At 39.6% G+C, this 21,270-nt stretch overlaps 1 protein-coding gene across 8 annotated transcripts in view; it reads right to left on the bottom strand.

Moving 5' to 3' along the window:
* Window positions 1–20,464, bottom strand: part of BNC2 (basonuclin 2) — a 485,316-nt gene extending 464,852 nt beyond the window's left edge. For 4 of the 8 annotated variants that reach the window (XM_053572235.1, XM_053572240.1, XM_053572263.1 and 1 more), the window contains exon 1: window positions 20,330–20,459. In XM_053572235.1, the coding sequence (XP_053428210.1) occupies window positions 20,330–20,332 (3 nt within the window). In that variant the 5' untranslated portion in view covers window positions 20,333–20,459. Of the gene's footprint in view, window positions 1–20,329 lie in introns of all 8 variants that reach the window. The other 4 variants (XM_053572255.1, XM_053572281.1, XM_053572246.1 and 1 more) reach the window with 3 other exon arrangements.
* Between the last annotated feature and the right edge of the window lie 806 nt (window positions 20,465–21,270).

Here is a 21,270-nt window from a genome sequence, read left to right as displayed (position 1 = left end):
AGAAAAACTGAGGCAAGAGGATCGCTTGAACCTAAGAGCTGGAGGTTGCTATGAGCTCTGATGACACCATGACACTCTACCAGAAAAACAGCTTAAGACTCTGTCTCCAAAAAAAAAATTTTTTTTCTTGATATTCTTTGCTTTCCAAAGCCTTCTCACGCTACAACCTATAATAATTTTATTCACAATTCACAAAATGTACTCTATAGTAGAATTTATCAGGTACTTATCACATAGACTTATACAGGACTATAAAATGACACAATTTGTTCAAGGGAAAGATGTTTATAAACATCTTTGTTTATAAAGATGTTATAAACATACATGTATGTATACATGAATCTATGTATGTCCAAAATCTCATACTAATTCTTACATAAGTAAATGAGTTTTTATAGATTTAAAGAAGTTCCATAAGCCAGGCAATGTGGTGGGCACCTGTTGTCCCAGCTACTTGGGAGACTGAGGCAAGAGAATCGCTTAAGCCCAAGAGTTTGAGGTTGCTGTGAGCTGTGATGCCACAGCACTTTATTGAGGGTGACATAGTGAGACTCTGTCTCAAAAAAAAAAAAAAAAGTTCCATAACTGGTGGGGGAAAAAATCAATATGTCAAAGTCATCACCTCAGGATACTGTACTTCTTCCAACAATGCTACCATTGTTCCAAACATTTATAGAATTCATCATTTGTAAATACTTCTAGGGCGGCGCCTATGGCTCAGTGAACAGGGCGCCGGCCCCATATACCGAGGGTGGCGGGTTCAAGCCCAGCCCTGGCCAAACTGCAACAAAAAAATAGCCGGGCCTTATGGCAGATGCCTGTAGTCCCAGCTACTCGGGAGGCTGAGGCAGGAGAATCTCCTAAGCCCAGGAGTTGGAGGTTGCTGTGAGCTGTGTGACGCCACGGCACTCTACCGAGGGCAATAAAGTGAAACTCTGTCTCTACGAAAAAAAAAAAAATACTTCTAGAGCCAAAACTGATGTGAAAAATCAATTTTGCCTTTAAAAAAAAATAAATCAAAAACAGAATTATTTACCTTTATCTTTTTGGGGGGAAACAGTCTCTCAGTCACAGGGGTTGAGTGCTGTAGTGTCATAGATCACAGCAACCTCAAATTCCTGGGCTCAAGTGATCCTCTTACCTCAGCCTCTCAAGTAGCTGGGACTACAGGTACCCGCCACGACACCCTGCTATTTTTAGAGACAGGGTCTCACTCTTGCTCAGGCTGGTTTAGAACTCCTGAACTCAAAAGATCCACCTGCCTCAGCCTCCCAGAGTGCTAGGGCTATAATAGCTTAAGCCATTACACCCGGCCCATCTAGCTTTATTACCCACTAAGTTCTTTAGGCTTAATGCCAAAAGATTTCTGAATGATTCAGAAAATCAAAACTTATGTCATAGAAAATATTCCAGTATCAAACATAAGTAAGAGGAATTAGACACAGGCTGTCTGTAGTCAATATCAAATAAAGAGTTCTGAAAACACTTTTAAGCTATGACACCATTATTGCATGATCTTTTATAATGACTATTTATTATTTATCGAGACAGAGTATTACTTTATATCCCTCGGTAGAGTACCATGGCATCATAGTTCACAGCAACCTCAAACTCTTAGGCTCACGCAATCCTTCTGCCTCAGCCTCCCTAGTAGCTGGGACCACAGGCACCCACCACAGAGCCCAAGTTTTTTAGTTTTTGTTTTTGTTTTCTAAGAGATGGGGTCTACCTCTTGCTTAGGCTGGTCTCAAACTCCTGATCTTAAGAAATCTGCCCACCTCAGCCTTCCAGAGTGCTAGGATTACAGGGGTGAACCACTGCACCTGGCCTTAAAATGACTATTTTATAAAAAATATTTACTTGAATCTGCTTATTTGTGGCTTTCAAGTTTCTTTAGTGTATCTATGTATATAATGCCTCATCAAGTTTATGAATCCTGTCAAACATTTAACTTGCGGGTATTTAAAACTAGTATATATGGCTTAGCGCCCATAGTTCAGTGGTTAGGGCGCTGGCCACATAGACCGGGGCTGGCGGGTTTGAACCCAACCCAGGCCTGCTAAACAACAATGACAACTACAACAAAAAAATAGCCGGGTGTTGTGACAGGCATCTGTAGTCCCAGTTACTTGGGAGGCTGAGGCAAGAGAATAGCTTAAGCCCAAGAGTTTGAGGTTGCTGTGAGCTGTGATGTCATAGCGCTCCACCGAGGGCAACATAGTGAGATTGTCTCAAAAATAAGTATATAACTAGACTTCCTTCCAAATTCTAAGTATAATATTTTTTTAAATTTCCCTAAAAGTCTTTAAAAGTACATATATTAGGACTACAAAATGGTACTTTAAAAGTACACATATTAGGACTAAAAACTGGTACTGTACACTTACTTAGCAGTGAATTCTATGGTATTGAATTATCTCAATAGAACTGTTTAAAAAAAAATTTAAGTAATGGGAGCCCAAAGAATACAGTTTGTCAAAAAGCCTTACCTGTTCAAAATGAGGGGAAAAATAATTCAAAGAATAGTCAAAAAGCCCAGATCACCCCAAAACAGACCAATTAGAAATTTTTCAATTATGTGGTATAGCTCACATACCTCCCATGCATATGTTAGCATAGGTATACAAAGGGCCCCCAAATTAGTGTGCTTTGAACCAGAGACTTAGAAACTCTACCTGAGGTTGAATATTAAGGACTATATATACAGAGAGAAATACATACTTTCATCATATATAATGTCTCACTCTGAGCTCAGTATGAGATTGCATGATTTTCTGAATAGTGGGAACAGATTTTACACTCTCAACAGTAGCTCCATCACTTTATTAATCAAAAGCACAAAATATGAGAAACAGCTTGACTACAGAGCTATCTTTTGCTCTAAACAAAGTTAATCATTCTTGTCCAGATCATGCTCAATCCAAAGTCTCAACTTTTTTTGACTACACAAGGTTTCCCTCAGATGCATACTATGATAAGGTATCATGCACCCTATAAAACACAAAAATAGAAAAAGATAAACCACATTTACAATGTATTTTCTCCCACATCTTATACGATGATTTCTACACACCCCTTGGAATATTCACATCTGTCCTGGAAACCACTATTCCAACTGACCCACACATAAACCATGCAGAAGTACAGCAGCAGGTGCCATACATAACTCTGCACAGAACTAAGAGATGACAAACAGTGATAAAGAATCAGTTTATGATCACAAGGGCAATCATACGTGGTATACTCATTGATTTATTTGATATAATGTGTTTGTTGAGTGTCCTCCATGCCAGGTACTGCCACAGGTAGTAGAAATGAAGAAAGTAACAAGACAGACTAAGGGCTCTATTCTTAAGGGGCTTGCATTCTGAGGGAGTGGGAGAAAAGACAAATAGTAAACTATATAAAAACAATAAATTACATATACACAAAAAATGTATTGACAAGTGGTAATAAAATGCTATAAAGAAAAAAAAACAGGGTAAGAGATGTGGGAACATGGTAGGAAAGTCTCTTTGTAGGGGTGACCTTTCAGAGGAGACCCGAGTGAAATGAAAGAGAATGAATGCCTTGCAAAAGTGTGGAAGAAAAGTATTACAGGTAATACCCCCCCCATGCAAAGGGTGGAGGTAGGTACAAGGTTGGCAAAGTCTAATGAACAGCAAGGTAGCAAAGCTGGAACAGAGAGAGCAATGGTAGGAAACAGTGTTGGAGAGCTGAGCAGGGATTGTACATCTAATATCCTTTTCAGTCATGGAGAGGAGTTGGGATTTCACTACAGCTGTGATGATGCTGAAAGAGCTTGAGATAAGGAAGTTATCCCTCTGTGGAGAGTACTCTGGGAGTAGTGGGTGGGGGAAGAGGTACTAGGCCACTTGGAAGATACTAGTACAACACATGAACATGTTGTAGACCAGGGTGACTGCAGTGGAGGTAGTAAATGGATGGTCATTGGAAGGCAGATCTGATAGGACTTGTTGATAGATGAAGGGTACAAGAGGAGACCCCCCCCCAAATAAAACTCCGAAAAAAAATATAATGAAAATGAGTGTTGAGAAATACATAAAAATAAGTCTGATGACACTCATTTTAACTGTCCCTTTGTTTGTCAATGTATCTTTCCAATTACATTTTTATCCATGTTCCACATTTCCTGTGCAATTCTCTCTACAATTGCCCCTCACTTTGTTTTCACTTCAGATACTTTTTCATGTTTAAAAATTGGGGATGTGGGCAGCACCTGTGGCTCAGTGAGTAGGGTGCCAGCCCCATATACCAAGGGTAGCGGGTTCAAACCCAGCCGGGCCAAACTGCAACAAAAAAATAGCAGGGCGTGGTGGCAGGCACCCGTAGTTCCAGCTACTCGGGAGGCTGAGGCAAGAGAATTGCCTAAGCCCAAGAGCTGGAAGTTGCTGTGAGCTGTGACGCCATGGCACTATACCAAGGGCAAAAAAGTGAGACTTTGTCTCTAAAACTTAAATAAAATAAAAATAAAATAAAATTTGGGACATATTAAACCCAGTAGATTTGAATGAGAAAATTCTCACATTACATGCTGGTACCATGACTGCTCTGAAACTTACATGTGGCCTGAATATATGGGTATGAGGATAGAAGTCAGACTGAACCCTAAAGAAACCAAGGCACCAGGTCAGTCCCTGGACTACCAACTTCTATTTTTCTGCACAGTGGCTAGTGAATGTTCGTTCAGTGGCTTATCTTTCTACCTTCTCTTCCTGTAACCAATTATTCTTGATATTAAAGTGTTTTAAAAGGAAAGAAAGACTGAAAGTGAAAAAAATGAAACTGGAAAGTTGCAGGATCAACAAATGTGAAGATAAAGGCATAGTTTCAACTTTTTAACTCCTTTAACATGCATAAAAAATACAAAAAAAAAAGATGCTGAGCATGATGCAATACCAAACACTATTAAGAATCTTTAAAATCTAGTCTTAATACCTTATTTTATAATGGAAAAGAAAAACAGAAAGTAACTGAGGAGGCCAGGTGTGGTGGTTCTCACCTATAATCCTAGCACTATGGGAGGCCGAGGCGGGTGGATTGTCCTGAGCTCACAGATTCAAGACCAACCTGAGCAAGAGAGAGACCCCACCTAGCCCAGCGCTGTGGTGGGTGCCTGTAGCCCCCGCTACTTGGGAAGCTGAGACAAGAGAATCTCTTGAGCCCAAGAGTTGGAGGTTACTGTGTGCTATGACGCCACAGGACTCTATCAAGGGTGACAAAGTGAGAGTCTGTCAAAAAAGAAAGAAAGAAAGAAAGAAACTAAGGAAATTTTCTATCATACAGAAAACAGATGCAGAAATTAAAAACACACAGCCTCCCTCTTTCTTGACTTCTACAATAGTTTATGCCATTTATACATAAGGCCAATCTCAGATTAAGATATTTATCTATAAAGCATTTAACAAATACAAACTTTCTCTTCCAAGTATTTAATAACTAGTTCCAACATCTTTTTTAGTAATGTACATCCTTTGCTATCATTTTCACCTATCCATATATAAAACATATCATGTGTAAGGTAGTAAGTAGCATGAAGTATCTCCCAAGAAATTTAAAATGAGTGAAATGAGACTGCCATCTGCATGAGATCCATAAAAAAACAAACAGATGCAAAGTCACCTTAACAACTAGCTCCCAGGACAGCTGACTAACAGGGACTTGAGAATATTAGCAAATCTAAAGAAAAAAGAATCAGAAAGGGAATACAGGCAGAAAAAAAGCAAAAGAGGCTAACATTGTCAGTGCTCTTCCAAGTACAATCCAGGAAAGGAGTCCAAAAAGTGTGCACCGTTTACAACACAGGCCACTGGGAAGGTTTTCCCTACACATGAAGGAGACCCTAAAGCCCCTCATCCCTACCCTAATATTTTCTGCTCAAATTCCAAGTTGATAAATAAACGAGCAAGTAGAAGGAAGGACAATTGGGGAGATCTCACCTAAGGTGTACCTTGTGAGGGTGTTCAGCATGCTCCTTGGGTGAAAGGCTCAACTACAACTTGAACTTTACCTTAGAATTGAAAATAATGTGGCTCAGTGCCCATCACTCAGTGGTTAGATGCGCCGGCCATATACACAGTGGCTGGCAGGTTTGAACCAGGTCCCAGCCTGCTAAAACAATGACAACTACAACAAAAAAATAGCTGGGCATTGTGGCAGGTGCCTATAGTCTCAGCTACAGGCTGAGACTTGGGAGAATCACTTAAGCCCAAGAGTTTAAGGTTGCTGTAAGCTGTGATGCCACATCACTCTACGGAGGGCAACACAGGGAGACTCTGTCTCAGAAAAAGAAAGAAAAAAGAAAATAATGTAAACTGAACATCTGTACCCTCATTTTAATTTGTAAATAAAAAATAAACAAATTTAAAATCCACTTTTAAAAAAGTGGTGGGGGAAAAGAAATGACCAATAAGCTGGGCCCAGTGGCTAACACCTGTAATCCTAGCACTCTGGGAGGTTAAGGAGGGTGGATTGATCGAGCTCAAGAGTTTGAGATCAGCCTGAGCTGTCTCTACAAAAATAGAAAAAATAGCCAAATGTGTGGTGAGCGCCTATAGTCCCAGCTACTCAGGAGGCTGAGGTAAGATGATCTCTGGAGCCCAAAGAGTTTGAGGTTGCTGTGAGCTATGATGATGCCATGGCACTCTACCCAAGGCAACACAAAAGAGACTGTCTCAAAGAAAAAATAGAAAGAGAGAGAAAAACAAATGAGTAACATTTGGATAATATTGATCCCCTACTTAAATTTTCCTGCAAAGGAAAGAACATGCCAATCACGCAAATATGACTACACGACTATCTCACCTCATACGGTATGCAGATACACACACGTTCATATGGCATGTGTGCACAAGTGTATATGGTGTGTATATGTGTAATCTCCATGCCTCAGTCAAACAAACTGAATGAGTTTTTCAAAAGTTTATTAACAAAATTAGGTTTCTAGGCATATGAACACAAGAGGCAGACCATGGACTATGGTTATTCTCTTAAGATAATGGGTATCCTCCTTAATATTAGGATGATAGCTTCTACTTCATCTGTAATACCTGTAGTATCTAATAGAGTTACATAGATTTAACAGAAACTCAAATGCTTCTTAAATCATTATACTCTAAAATAATTAAAAGTTATACTTTGCAGGTTAGGTACGGTGGCTCACTCCTGTAATCCTAACACTCTGGGAAGCCTTGGCAGGTGGGTTGTCTGAGGTCAGGAGTTTGAGACCAGCCTGAGCAAGAGCAAGGCCCCATCTCTTAAAAGAAAGAAAGAAATAAAGAAAAACTAGTTGGGTAGTGTGGCAGGTGCCTACGGTCCCAGCTATTAGAGAAGCTGAGGCAAGAGTATTGCTTGAGCCCAGGAGTTTGAGGTTGCTGTGAGCTATGATGCCATGGCACTCTACCTAAGGCAACAGAGTGAGATTCTATCTCAAAAAAAAAAAAAAAAAAGTTATACTTTGCAAATGAAGGTACCTAGAATCCACATGTCTATGCCAGATGTACAGATTGAACATCAAAATATTAAAAAGCATCTTCTTTAGTTTTATCAAATCAGTACACAATCATTGAATGCTGTTCCATGCTAATCCCATAGCAAGTTATTCTACATATAGTCAGCAAACATTTGCTTACTGGCTGCTAACAGATTTATTACTGTGGCATTTCTATACTTTAGGAATACAATTTGACAGAATACTAGTAAGACAATCAGTATTACATTCACCACCCATAAATATATTTAAAACTACAAAAAACAATGTACCAGCCATTACGTACTACAGTATAAAAGTACATCAATCTCAAGCCCTTCCTTCCCCACCCCCGCAAAATTAAACCATACTCTTTTGCCCTCTCCCATCTTCCATAAAGAATTTGCTATATTAGTTTCTCATGAATGCTGCTTCCCTCTCTCACACACACAAACCACAAACACACACATGCAGGCACACTAACTTCATTAGATCTAAATCATTGCCCTGTGTACACAAAAATATCACGTTGGTGACATTATTGTTAACAAACACAAGTGAAGCTATGAAGACCAATGTACCTTTATGTCAAAATATTTCTATTTATGTATTACTTTAGACACAAGATCTCAACATGTTGCCCAGGCTAGATTTGAACTCCTGGACTCAAGTTATTCTCCAGCCTCAGCCTCCTGAGTAGCTGGGACTACAGTTGTATACATTGCCCTAGCCTTTAATGTGAAAATATTTCTTACAAAGGACATTTATTAGGTGAAAAAATTTGGCTCAAGACCTGGCAGTACTTCTAAGTTTAAAAAGCATTTCTTTACTTGTTCATATATTTTAGAATATGCCCTAAGGAAAAATTAATGTTTTAAGTTTATCAAAAACTAATTCAAACTGGTATGTTTTGTTTCAAATCACCATTCTGACTGAGAGAAAAACCTCAATTATCATATTGTACTTTCAGAAGACTACCTGTTAGCATATGTGTTGATAGAATTAACTTCCCTGATCCACTAGATAATAAAAGGTATATTACAAGGAGATTAGATACCCCAGGACAAAGAACTGAGTGGGCATTGAGTCACTGTGTTGTTTCGGTTTATTACATTACCCAAACCATATAAGATATCGATAACAACATAAATGACTTTGTCAGTCCATATATATAAAAAATACGCATAAGCACATGTCAAAACATTCTAAAAAGAACACTAAAGTAAAAATGCTTTGGTCCACATGATCAAAATAATGACATTTGTATGTAACCAAAAATCACTTGCCTGTTAAACAAAAAATTTTCTGCCGTAACAATTTTTTAACTTTTATAAATAATTATAAATCCTCTATAGAATTTCACAGGGAAAAAAATAAACCCCCCCCAATGTGTCCTGAGGTTATCATTTTTAATCGGCTAATTATAATTTATATATATAAACACTTATAAGAAAAAAAATACATAGGTTCCACATATAAATTCCATCAGTTGGCCATCTAATTAATAGTTGATGCTGTCTAAATTATGAAACTTTGGTCTAAAATAACTGGCAAAAAAACAAAAACAGACAATGCAGTTAAGCCAAGAATGGTCCATTAGAATATCAGGAAAGCAATTACTTAGATGAAAATAAATATAGGTCTTTACTGACATGAATAAAGAGAAAATTAGAACTTTAAGGAAACAAGTATTTCATTTAATTCAACAATGATGCAACATAGCTGCCTCCAAATTAAGTTACCTTTCATTTGCTCTCAAGTTTCTCTAATTCAATGTTGAGGTATTTTAATTACAAAATTTCCCAGGTAGACTATAAAACAAGCTCATGTTTCCAAACACCATGCCAGATCTGAACATGGTTATTTATTTAAAACATACTGGACCAGTTATTTGGGGTTTGGAGATCATACAATAATTCTTAGTTTTATCTCTGTTGGTGTTTTTTTAGTCATGACGGGATGTCTAGGAAGACAAATTTTCTCAATAATGATTTTTTTCCCTTTCCTTTGGAGGTATTTATAAAACCAAAAACAATTATTTCTGGGTACTTAATTCTACCCTCCAGGGTATAAAGTGTGTCTCTTATCGTATAGAACACCTAGAATGCTTTTAAACTCAATGATAATTAAGAAACATCAAAGTAAAACCAGGGTGTTTCACAGGGAACTAGGAGCTATCATCTTTTGGCTACCGAATGACATATTTCTCGTCCCCTGGAGTACCACCAAGACTTTTTTACCTAAACAATAGAACGTACTTTCTTAATGTAGCTTTTACTCTTCTGAGGATCAGATAAATCTGAGCTTTAAAAGTAAACTGCTAACGGCAAAAGCAAGAACAGACAAATGGAACTAAATCAAACTTAGAAACTTCTGTGCAGCAAAAACAAAGGAAGCAATCACAGAGGGAAGAGATAACCCAAAGAATGGAAAAAAATATTTTTAACCATATTTCTGATAAGGGATAAATATCCAGAATATATAGACAAAATTCAACCCCCAAATCCCCAAATGATCTGATGAAAAAATAGGTGAAGGACTAGAATAGACATCCCTCCAAAGATACTTAAATGGCTAACGAGTGCATGAAAAAGACCCTCAACATCATTAATCATCAAGGAGGCGTGAATCAAAACCACAATGCAGGCCTGTAATCCTAGGACTTTGGGGGGCTTGGGGGGAACAGGTGGGGGGATCACTTCAACACAGGAGTCTGAGACCAACCTGGATAACATAGAGGGATCTCATCTCTACATATTAAAAAATTAGGTGTGATAACACATGTCTGTAGTCCCAGTTACTCAGGTGGCTAAAGAGACTCAGTGCCCATAGCTCAGTGGCTGGAGCGCCAGCCACATACACCAGGACTGGCAGATTCGAACCCAGACCAGGCCTGCTAAACAACAATGATAACTACAACCAAAAAATAGCCAGGTGTTGATGCAGGCACCTGTCGTCCCAGCTATTTGGGAGGCTGGGGCAAGAGAATTGCTTAAGCCCAAAAGCTTGAGGTTACTGTGAGCTGTGACATCATGGCACTCTATCAAGGGCGACACAGTGAGACTCTTGTCTCAAAAAAAAATATCGCTTAAGCCCAAGAGTTGGAGACCAGCCTGGGCAACATAGCCTGACCCTAACCATGTCTGGTGTGTGATGTGTGTCTGCAGACCTAGCTACAAAGCAAGTTGAGGTGGAAGGATCATTTAAACCCAGGATTTGGATGTTGCAATGATCTATAGTCACACCATGACTTTGTCTTTTAAAAAATTACAAATAAAATTTTAAGCCACAATATCACCTCACACCTGTTAGAACGGCCACTATCAAAAAAACAAAAAATAAGTATTATGAAGATGTGGAGAATTGGAACCCTTTGTGCTCTACTGACAGAAATGTAAAATGGTACAGCCACTAGGGAAAATAGTATAAAGGTTCCTCAAAAAATTAAAAAGAGAATCACCCTATTATCTGGCAATCACACTTCTGCTGTATTTATCCAGAAGTGAAAGCAGGATCTTCTAGAGAAATTTACATACTTATGTTCACAGCAACACAATTCACAATGGCCAAGAAGTGGAAGTGACCTAAACATCCATCCATGAATGAAAGGATAAAGAAAATGTGGTACACGCATACATATAGTGGAATATTGTTCAGCCTTAAAAATGCAGACAGTTGTTATATGCTAAATGAGTTACATATTAAATATAAATGAGGAAAATATGCTAAGGGGAATAAGCCAGGGCAAAGTTGTGAGACTCACATTTCTCAATTGCAAAACTTCATACAAAGCAACAGTAGTCAAGACAGTGCAGTACTAGCACAAGGACAGACCTGTAGATCAATAGAACTAACAGAGGCCGGGCATGGTGGCTCACGCCTGTAGTCCCAGAGCTGTGGGAGGCCGAGGCAGGTGGATTGCCTGGGCTCGGAGATTGGAGACCAGTATGAGCAGCAGTGAGCCAGAGTGAAACTCTGTCTCTAGTAACATCAAAAACAGCCTGATGCTGTGGTGGGCATCTGTAATCCCAGCTACTGGGGAGGCAACAGGAAAGAGAATCGCCAAAGGAAGAACAGTAAAAAATAAAAAGAAAAGAAACAAAATAAAAAAAATAGAACAGAAATTTCAGAAATAAATCCTTATCTTTAATAGTCAATTTTCCACAAGGATGCCAAGACAATTCAATGGAAAAAAATCGTCTTTTCAACAAATAGGAAAAACAGATACTTGAACTCAAAAGAAGGAAGCTGGATCTCTACCTCACACTATGTAAAGGTTTACCCAAATGTATCAAAAATCTATGGATCTGCTATGCAGGAGCTCAAACTGTAAGAAACTTAGAGGAAAACACAGGAGTAAACTGTCATGACCTTGGATTAGATAATGCTTTCTCAGAGAGCATGCAAAAACACAAACAATAAAAGAAAAAACAAGTTGTACTTCACCAAAATTTAAAACTTCTGTGCTTAAAAAGCCATTTAAAAAAAGTAAAAAGACAACCTTTAGAATGGCAGAGAGCATTTACAAATCTTATTTTCTAATATTCTTCATTCAGAATATATGAAGAGCTCTTAAAACTCCACAATAAAAAGACAAATAAGCCAAATGAAATATGGGCAACAGAGACAATTCTCTATTCTAATGAGAAAGTACACAAATGGCCCAGTAAGTAGATGAAAAGCTATTCCACATCACTTGCCATCAGGAAAATGCAAATAAAAACCACAGTGAGATACCATCACAGCTACTCAGATGGTTAAAATAAAAAGATAGACAATAACAAGTGTTGACAAGGATATGATGGGATTGGAAGATTGATATGCTATTGGTAGAAAAGCAAAATGCTACAGATGATTTGGGAAACAATTTAAAAGTTCCTCAAAAGTTTCAAGACAGAATTACCATATGACCCAGCAATTCTACGCCTAAGTATATACCTGAAAAAAATGAAAATATATTGTCCACAAACAGAATTTTCAGGGCAGCCTTACACATAATAAAAAAATGGGAACAACCCAAATGTACATTAATTTGTTGTATGAAAAAGTAAGAGACGGTACATCCATGTAATGGAGTATTTTTAAACGTATATTTTAAGTGGGTGACTTATTTGGTATATGAATTATACTTCAATAAAGCTAAAGAAATAGTAAACTGCTATAATTACATAGTCCTCTCACATAAAATACAAAATGTACCAATTGAAAAGGAACTTAGAAATTACCTCATTTGTTTTACAAATAACAGAATGGGGGCTCTCAAATGTAGGTGGGATAGAACTGGGCCTGCATAGATCCCTAAGGCCCAGGGATGTTCTCAGTCTTTAGCAGCCAATGATACAACTGTCTTCCAAGGAGTAGTCAGCCAGCTGCATGACTGGATGCAGCTCAGGTGCAGGATACCTGCAGAGTAGCTACTGTCATGTATTCCTTTCTCTTTGATTATCACATAGCACTGGACTATTTTTTCTAGTTTGGGATTTTTTTTTTTCTTTTAGGTGAGAGGGAAGTTATTTGTCATTACAAGACCTTCTTTCCTACTACTCTCAACACAACCATAGTGAATGAAAATGGGACTATTAGGAAAAAGGAGAGCTAAGATACTTGCGTCCTGTCTGTGGGAAGGCCATCAGTTCACTTCAGATAACCTGAGCAGATTCATCTCAATACAATCGACACAGACCTTCCACTCACTGGCCAGTACCTGGCTGTCAAACACTGAGTAGTATTCCCCTGGAAGGAAACATCCCACCTGAGGAAAAGAGTATGAAAAAATAGCTCATCTCCTTTTCATGAAACAAAGATAACTGATCTAGTTAATACTTTCATAACATATCAACAGAACCTTACCAGAGAAAAGTTTCAAATACAACTACCAAAAAGTTAGCCTGGGCTAAAAAAAGGCAAGGTTCTAGAAAAACCATAAATAACTTTATAGGGATTTGGTGATAAGTCATTAAGTATACTTAAAAAGTTATTAGAGTGCCTCAAAAGAGTTTGGGCACTCAAACTGATAAAAACTACTGAAATTAGGAAGACAAAAATATTTTATACATCCTTGGTAACAAAGACTCTCCTAGTTAAAAAAAAAAAAAAAGATAAAACTTGGCTAGAGGGACAAAGGTACATGTATTGTAATTTACCATTTCTAATAAAATGTTTAGAGAATTCTTAAAGAAATAATTCTTTTAATCTTCTAAAATGTTGAAATAATATTTTCTAATTCAAAATCTGCAAATATTGTATTTGTTATGATTTGAAAATGAATGCATGATCAACCTTTTTCTCCTTTACCTCGGGCAACAGGGCAAACGCATTTCTAAAGAAACAAATGATAACACCAGGCTACAATAAAGGGAAATCAAAACAACATAGAAAAATTAATAGGCTACGTTACTTTCACACAGATTTTAAAACATACAGTATATGAAGTATCTTTTCTCTGAAATATCTTCTATATTCTACATATGTAAAAATTAAGATAAATCATTAATAGATCCATTCATATACATGATTCAGTCAGTAGAAAAATTAATATAACACTAAATACTTACCAGAAATATTGGTTTTGTCCTCTGAAAATTTTTTTAAAAAGGTAAGATTTTTCATCACTGTCAAACGTATTCAATTTTCTCCTCAAATGAAGTTTAGACGAAAACAATGTGACTGACAAGTTCTGCACAGGCAAATCTTGGCAACCCTCAACTCTGTCTATCTCCTTGGCCTGTTAAGCAAAATTCCTTCACAAACTGTTGGTCTTTGCAATAACTCCTACAAAGCTCATTACTGCCAGCCTCGGCCTGTCCCCCATGTTGTGCATTTATCCCTGAGATGCATATCAACATGTGGCACATGTCCTTGACATGCACAGAAGAGCTGCACCCCAGGACAGCAGCATGCACGACAATAGTGTGGACTCTTACTTCTTTATGGTTGCTGGGATGTAACCGAGAAATCTAATAACTGTGACAGTGGGGCCTTTCGGTTTTTCCTTGCCTTTCCAGACAGTGAAGCTGCACAGACACTAATGAAAGGTTAAATGAATAGGAATGGTTGACAAGAGGTACAATAAAGAAGGAGCTTGGTAATCCACAGACACTGAGCAGAGATCCTTGGCTCAAGCAGAGAAAGGACAGCACATCGTCGAGTCACAATATTTAAAACAGCTTGCTATACACAGAGGCTTTTGTGTCTGGGTACACGTCTGGCTTTGGACTAAAAAAAAAAAAAAAAAGATACTGAAAAGGAATTTCAGCATGGGGCACTTTGGCAAATGTAAGGTCATAATAAGAGAAAAATGTTTTGTGTGAGTTGTTACATCTTTGTACTAAACACAAAAAAGCAGAGACTATGAACTCATGAACCACAAGTTCCAAGACAATACTGTACATTTTGACAACTATTAAATACTGTATCTAGAAGGCTGACTTTATGCAATTCCCACTGGTAAGACACACATGGAGTGAGTCACTTAGGAGTTCCACATTCTGCCTTCCTTATGGAAGAATTCTTGCTACTTATCTCATTACAGTTTTATAGTCAAGTACTAGTCCTAGTGAACATGATTTGGTACAAATACAACGAAAACTCTCTAGCCATCTTCCACTCATTGCAAAACTTCCCAGCAGTTACTGCAAGGAAGCAGAATTCATCATGTTAGAATCTGTGATGTATAAGGCAAACTTTTTGTAATTTCAGGCAACCACAACTATGAAATAACCTCAACTAGAATTCGTAATTACTGAATAACCTCAACTAGAATTTGTAATGATTTTTCTCTATATACCTTAAGGGAAGGTTGTTTTCCTTAGGTAACTCAATTTAAATCATAACAGCAAACCAATTTAAATTACCAAGAAAAAATGTTCCAGAATGTCAAAGAGAAAATAGAGAAAGCAGAACAAAACTGACAATGTTTTGTAAAGATATTTTTAAAGGCAAAAACTTCAAGAATTATGTATCTGTGCTATAGTTCTTAAACATATGCATGACTTACAATATAGGTTCACAACAAATGGTAAAAGCATATTGAGAACATGTTTTTAAAACAAGGGAGGCTCTTTGAACAGCCAAATTAAATTATAGCTGAACTCAGAGTGTACTGAGGGTTCTAACAAGCAACAAATAAAGACTTTTACTGGCTAGTAACATAATGAGAGCTACTGTGCAAGAGATTAAAAAAAGGACAAATCTGGGTAGTTTATCTCACTGGATTGTATTATTTACTTAAATGGCAAATAAGTTTGTCCAAAGTAATGATGCTAAAAACTAGCATATAAATATTAAAGAGCAATTATGATCAATGACTCTAACATAAATGTATCACAAATGTTAGTGGAAAGACTGATAAACAGATGTGAAATTACCATACATGACAAATACTGAATTTAATACCGCTTATATTCTATTTCTCTTATTTGAACTTATCTATTGATCCATAATATATCAGCTTTATAAATGGCTTACTCTTTGTGCTTATAAGATGAAGCATTTATTTTGAAGGAATTTTCTCTCCAGAATATGGCAGTTATTATGTACAACTATTTTATAAACCTACATTTATAAAAAGGAGGTTGTCTTGAGTGAATTCAAAAGTACTCCACTCCTCAGTGATTTGGTAGGAAGTTATTCTTAATACAACTTTGAAGGTTGTGTTACTCTCCTAAAATGAGAATAATTCCTTCAACTGACAAAACAACGAACAGTAGTTAGGCAAACCAAAATATTTAAAATACAGTATTTGGTTGCATTTTGCCTGATCTCCAAATCACCAGAAAGGTAAAAACCTAGAAAACTTCACCGACTCTGTGACTGTTCTTGTATGAAGTTCTTTGGCTTCTATCACTGCTTTAAAAAATATATATAATAACAGCACCTCCAAGCCTAAAAACCGGGCCAGTATTCATTACCTACTCTTTTAGTACAACATTCTGATTGCCCAAGTGTTGTTTTTTTTTTTTTTAAACTTTAAGTCTACCTAATAAAATCATGAGGCTCCCTCTAGCTCTTCAGAGAGGAGTTTACTAACCAATGATCCTACATAATTCCCATCCAACAGGAAAAATTTGAGGAGACTGCCTCTCTTTCCATAAGAAATGTTTTTAACTCTGTTTCTTGTAAGAATGTAGATGTTAAATGAGACCATCTGCTGAGAAATTCAGAAAACACTGCTCCTTATATATTCACCATGTTAAGATTCCATTAATTGCTTCCAACCCAAGCTTTATGTACAAAATTCTATAGTGAAACTTTAATCTGTTTAACTATGCATACATTCCAAAGTTAGATTTAACCACCTTGTCTTAAATTAATTTTAATCTCAAAAAACAAATAACATTTGTCTTGTGTGAGTTTTAAAAGCATACATTTAAATGCAGGGTCTTAAAAATAAAGAAAAAATCTTTAACAGTGTATCTGTGGAGTTTATGCAAAAAAAAAGATGCTGATGGTAATTTGTGGAAAACATTTTCATGAGCCATAATATTTATACACAACACTGGTATAATGACTTTTTTATTGTTTAATCTTTTCTGTAATTCGGTATTGGATATTTGGGGATTGTAGTTATTTAGAAGACCATAAATAATACAGTTGTATTATACCATCTTACAATAGCCATAAAAACCATATAAGTTGACTGGCAAATCATTTTAAACAAGTATGAAAAATGTTAAATCAAGATCCTCATACTCACAAAAACCATCTTTCAAGTATTTGAGGAGTATTTAAAATAGAACTGAACCTTAACTCCAAAATTAAAAGGGAAACCACTAACTTCAAGTCATCACCTATTTTGGATTCTCTTAATATAAGAAATAGTCCCAGGAACAACAAAAAGAATAGCTCCTTATATCCCCCCACCCCCACCTCTTTTTGAGCCAGTGTCCAATTTCTTCTTTTCTGAACAGCTGTATTATCCAACTTAAGTTGCTCTGCTAATTTCAGTCCCACAAGGACTAACTTGGAAGGCAAAAAAAAAAATACAAGAAAAGATCAATTTGCTGGGAAAGATCAAATGAGAAAACTGTGGGGACAGCACCAGGTCAGCGTGTGGAGAACTAAGCAGACCTGTTCTTCATTAACTGTGGCTCTCTGGGGGTGTCACACACTACCTGTCCGTGGGCTTTATTGAACCGCCTAACCCGCCTCTCTGTTCCATTCTTCTGGGCCCAAGTGAATCATATCCTGCTGCTGACAAGTTAGCAGGGGACTGCGGCTGCAACATGAAAGTACTTTTCTTTCTTGTCTAAATCAGGCAGATTTTTGAAAAGACGACACAGCATTGACTCGTGACATGGCAAGATGAAACGAGAGGTCTGGGCCGGTCTTGGAGCTGTGCAGATAAAAGTAATCAAATGACACTCCTGGAATGCAAATTGGCATTCTTGACTGCAGCAATTGCACAACCATGAAACATCCCTGACAGCAAGCAAGATTAGGACAAAATGTTATGTAAAGCACTGAACTCAAAAACTCTCACTTGAAAATTCAAACTGTAACACTTACATTTTAATATGGCAATAGTCAGCTCTGCTTTTGTCTGCTTCTTTTTGTAATCACATATCCCTATCTGACAGCTATCTTACATCTCAGGTAGAAGAAAAAAATCCGGTATTAAGAATTGTACTACTGCTATCAATAACTTCTTAATATCAATTTTTAAATATCACGTGAGGTTTATTCTTATTCAAAGTTTTACATGCCAACACCACCCAACTTAATATTCTCCGGGGAAAATAAAGGCCGTTTCACAAGACACTCCAAGCAGAGTTCACCTTCAGGCTCAGTATTACTTCCTTCAGGTGAAGATACTCCCCTACTTTGGTAAAGCAATTAGCAATCTGGATTTTAAATACACTGCTCTCTGGGAACAGAAAGAGTAGCTTCAACTAAGAACTTCATTAAGACTGAACCGTTTAAATGAAACAGCTACAAATACAATCTAAAACACAGATCCTCCTAAAAGTTCACAAGGGATTTTTTTTTTCTTATTGGGGGTGGGGGTGGGGAGAAGGTGGTTCCAAAGGGTAAAGTAAATTCTGTTAACTTGTAAAAAGGTCTCACTACTCAGGCACATCTTCAGATGAGAGGCACTAACAGTGCCAGAAATAAATTCCCCCACTTAAGGCATGTATGTGTGTGCACAGTAACATTTGAAATTGCAGAATGAAAGAGTGGTAGACAATTGGCTTAGACACTGTCCAAAGTGATTAGTATATAGGAAGAGATGTGTAGACATATAGTTAATATAGGCTAGGGGGAAAAGGAAGAAAAATACCTGCAACCGACCTTTGCAGTATTTTTGTGTAAAGTGCCGTTTGAAGAAAAACTCTCGGGCTCTAAACAGATATATTTACTATTTTGTTTTTATGCCTCACTTAAACGCAGATTCCAACAATTGCCAAGTGTCCACGAAGTACATAAAAAATAATAAAACGGGTCACTTTCTGCCACTTTAATCCTGGGTACACGGGATTATTTTATGATGTCTTTTGTACATCAGTTTTTACAACAGCTTGACTCCAGGGTAAATGGGAACCATCATAAATCGCACGCTGCTTTCAAAACCACTTTAATTTCTGTCAACGTTACTGTAACCACAGTCCTGGGCGCACGCTTGTGTATGTGTGTGTGCCTGCGTTTGACAGTCGCATCTCCTACACTCCAGTTGTGACTTTGATCACTGAAACAAGAGATGTCACATTAGGGGGAAGGGAAGAGGGAAAAAATGCCAACCCGCTATCACCCTTTTCCTTATATATTCCATCTACATATGGAACGCAGTATATCAGATCCCCAAGTGGGGGTAACAATAGCAACGCCGGGTGGAAGCAAACTGAAAGGAAGGGAGTGGTCAGGCCCCATTTCTAACAAATCACTTCCCCGAAAGAGGACAGAGCGGCTCATCACCCGGCGAACTAACTGCACGCTGCCTCGTTGCAGAGAAGCCGCTCCGCGGACAAGGACGGGCTGAGTCTCGCTTCGCAAAGCCATCCCAGTTCCCTCCTGCCCTTACACTTGGGACTTCTTAAAAACCTTAGCCTCACCTCACAGGGGATTTCACCTAGTTGGGTTATTTATTATTATTATTGTTTTCTTTTATTCTGCTCCTTCCCCGGGCCCCAAATCCCACAGTCCAGTCAATGTGTTAAGTAAAACAAATCGGCTCCTTTAGAACTGCACTTGGAAAATACGTGTGGATCCCTCTCAGGCGAGGAGTGACTCGCCTGCCCCGCGTTCTGCACTTCGAGGCATTTCCTCCCACCTTTCCTTACAAAGGGCAGGCTCGGAACAGGCAGAAGGGAGGGACGAGCCGAGGAGCCGGGCCGGGCGGCTGCGCCCTCGCCGCGCGGCGCCCCAGCGCGCCGGGCACCCACGCCCAGCCGCCCGTCCCTCACGGCCCGCGAGTTGTAAAAGTTACGGTAGGTCCCAGCCGCTTTCCTCTCCGCCCCAGCTCCTTCCAGCGTTCCATTCATCCCCCGCGTCCCTTCCACCTCGTCCCCAACTCCTGGGAGTCTCCCGCTCGCCAGCTGCTCACCTTTGCTCTGAAGCCGCGAGCGCGGCCGAACTTGACTGAGCCCCCCTCACACACACACCCTCCCACCTGAACTCGCCTCGGAAACTTGGGGCCAAGTTTAGGGGCAGACTGCGGGAGCACAGCAGGGGCCAGGTTGGACTGGGGTTTTCCTCTCCCGCCCGCCCTCCTCAGCGCCCCCTCCACCTCACGCCGCCGGACTGAAGGAAAACGCAGCCCCCGGGCGGCTCTGGTGGCGCTCCGGCGCGGGAGTCATTTCTTACGAAGTCTAGAATAAAAAGGAAAGGAGGGTGGAAACTTCTTACCATCTCGGCATGCTGGTTGTCAAGTGCAGCCCCCGCCTCTTGGTCTCCTCTTAGCGGCCGCGCCTGGACCAGCCCCTCGGCCGCCTCTCGCTCCTTCTGTCTCGGCCTTTCTTTCCCTCCCCCTCCGATTTCCTCCGGGCCGCCGCACTCGCCGCCTCCGCCTCTCCCCGCCCGCCCGCGCGCGCCCTCGCCGCGGCCCCTCAGCGCTCAGGTGACTGATTTACACACGCGCCCAGGGTCGCGCTCGCTCCTCAAGTCCAATCCCGCAGAGTTCCCCCGGCTCCTCCTCGGGACAAAAAAAAAAAAAAAAAAGGAACGGACTGTCCCAGGAGGGGGCTGCTCGCGGGAGGAGGGGGAGACTGCGGGCGAGGTGACCCACAAGTTTTTCCTCTCTCTGCAAAATTGTCGTGACTACAATGTTGCTTCCCTTTTGCAAAATAAAAGTAGCTTAGTTTGGTGGTGGTTCGCCCTCAGATTTCTAGGGGTTTCAAGAAGGAGCATGTATATTTCTCCCCCTCCCACCTTCTCGGTCTCTTTCTGGGGATAGAAAAACAACTTTCTGGGGATGGAAAACAACTCCGGTGCCCCCCCGGAGGTGCGGCTGTGGAGGTGGGGGTGGCCGCTAGCTCCCAGCTGTCAAAAAAGGGGGGGAGGAGGCAGGAAGGGCGAGGAGAGAAGGCTGCGAAACGCCGAGGAAAGGGCGCGAACTTTATTCCGACTGCAGCAAACCGCAGCAGCTCTTTCCTTTTCGGGCGCTCGCGGGTCGCCGTCCCCTTTGACCAGTTCCTCCTCCCGGACCGCCGCCGCCGCCGCGTCCCGTCCTGCCCTGGCCATTGCCCTGCTCCTGCGTCCCCGCCGCGGCTGCCCCGGCTCCCTCGCCCCTCTCAGCCCAGGTCCGCCGCGCGCCGCTGTGGAGAATGCGAGGAAGGCGGAGGGAAACC

The sequence above is a fragment of the Nycticebus coucang genome, chromosome 2 (assembly GCF_027406575.1).
Source record: "Nycticebus coucang isolate mNycCou1 chromosome 2, mNycCou1.pri, whole genome shotgun sequence".
Taxonomy (NCBI): domain Eukaryota; kingdom Metazoa; phylum Chordata; class Mammalia; order Primates; family Lorisidae; genus Nycticebus; species Nycticebus coucang.
The sequence above is the reverse complement of the archived record's forward strand: the minus strand, read 5'-3'. Positions and strand labels throughout refer to the sequence as shown.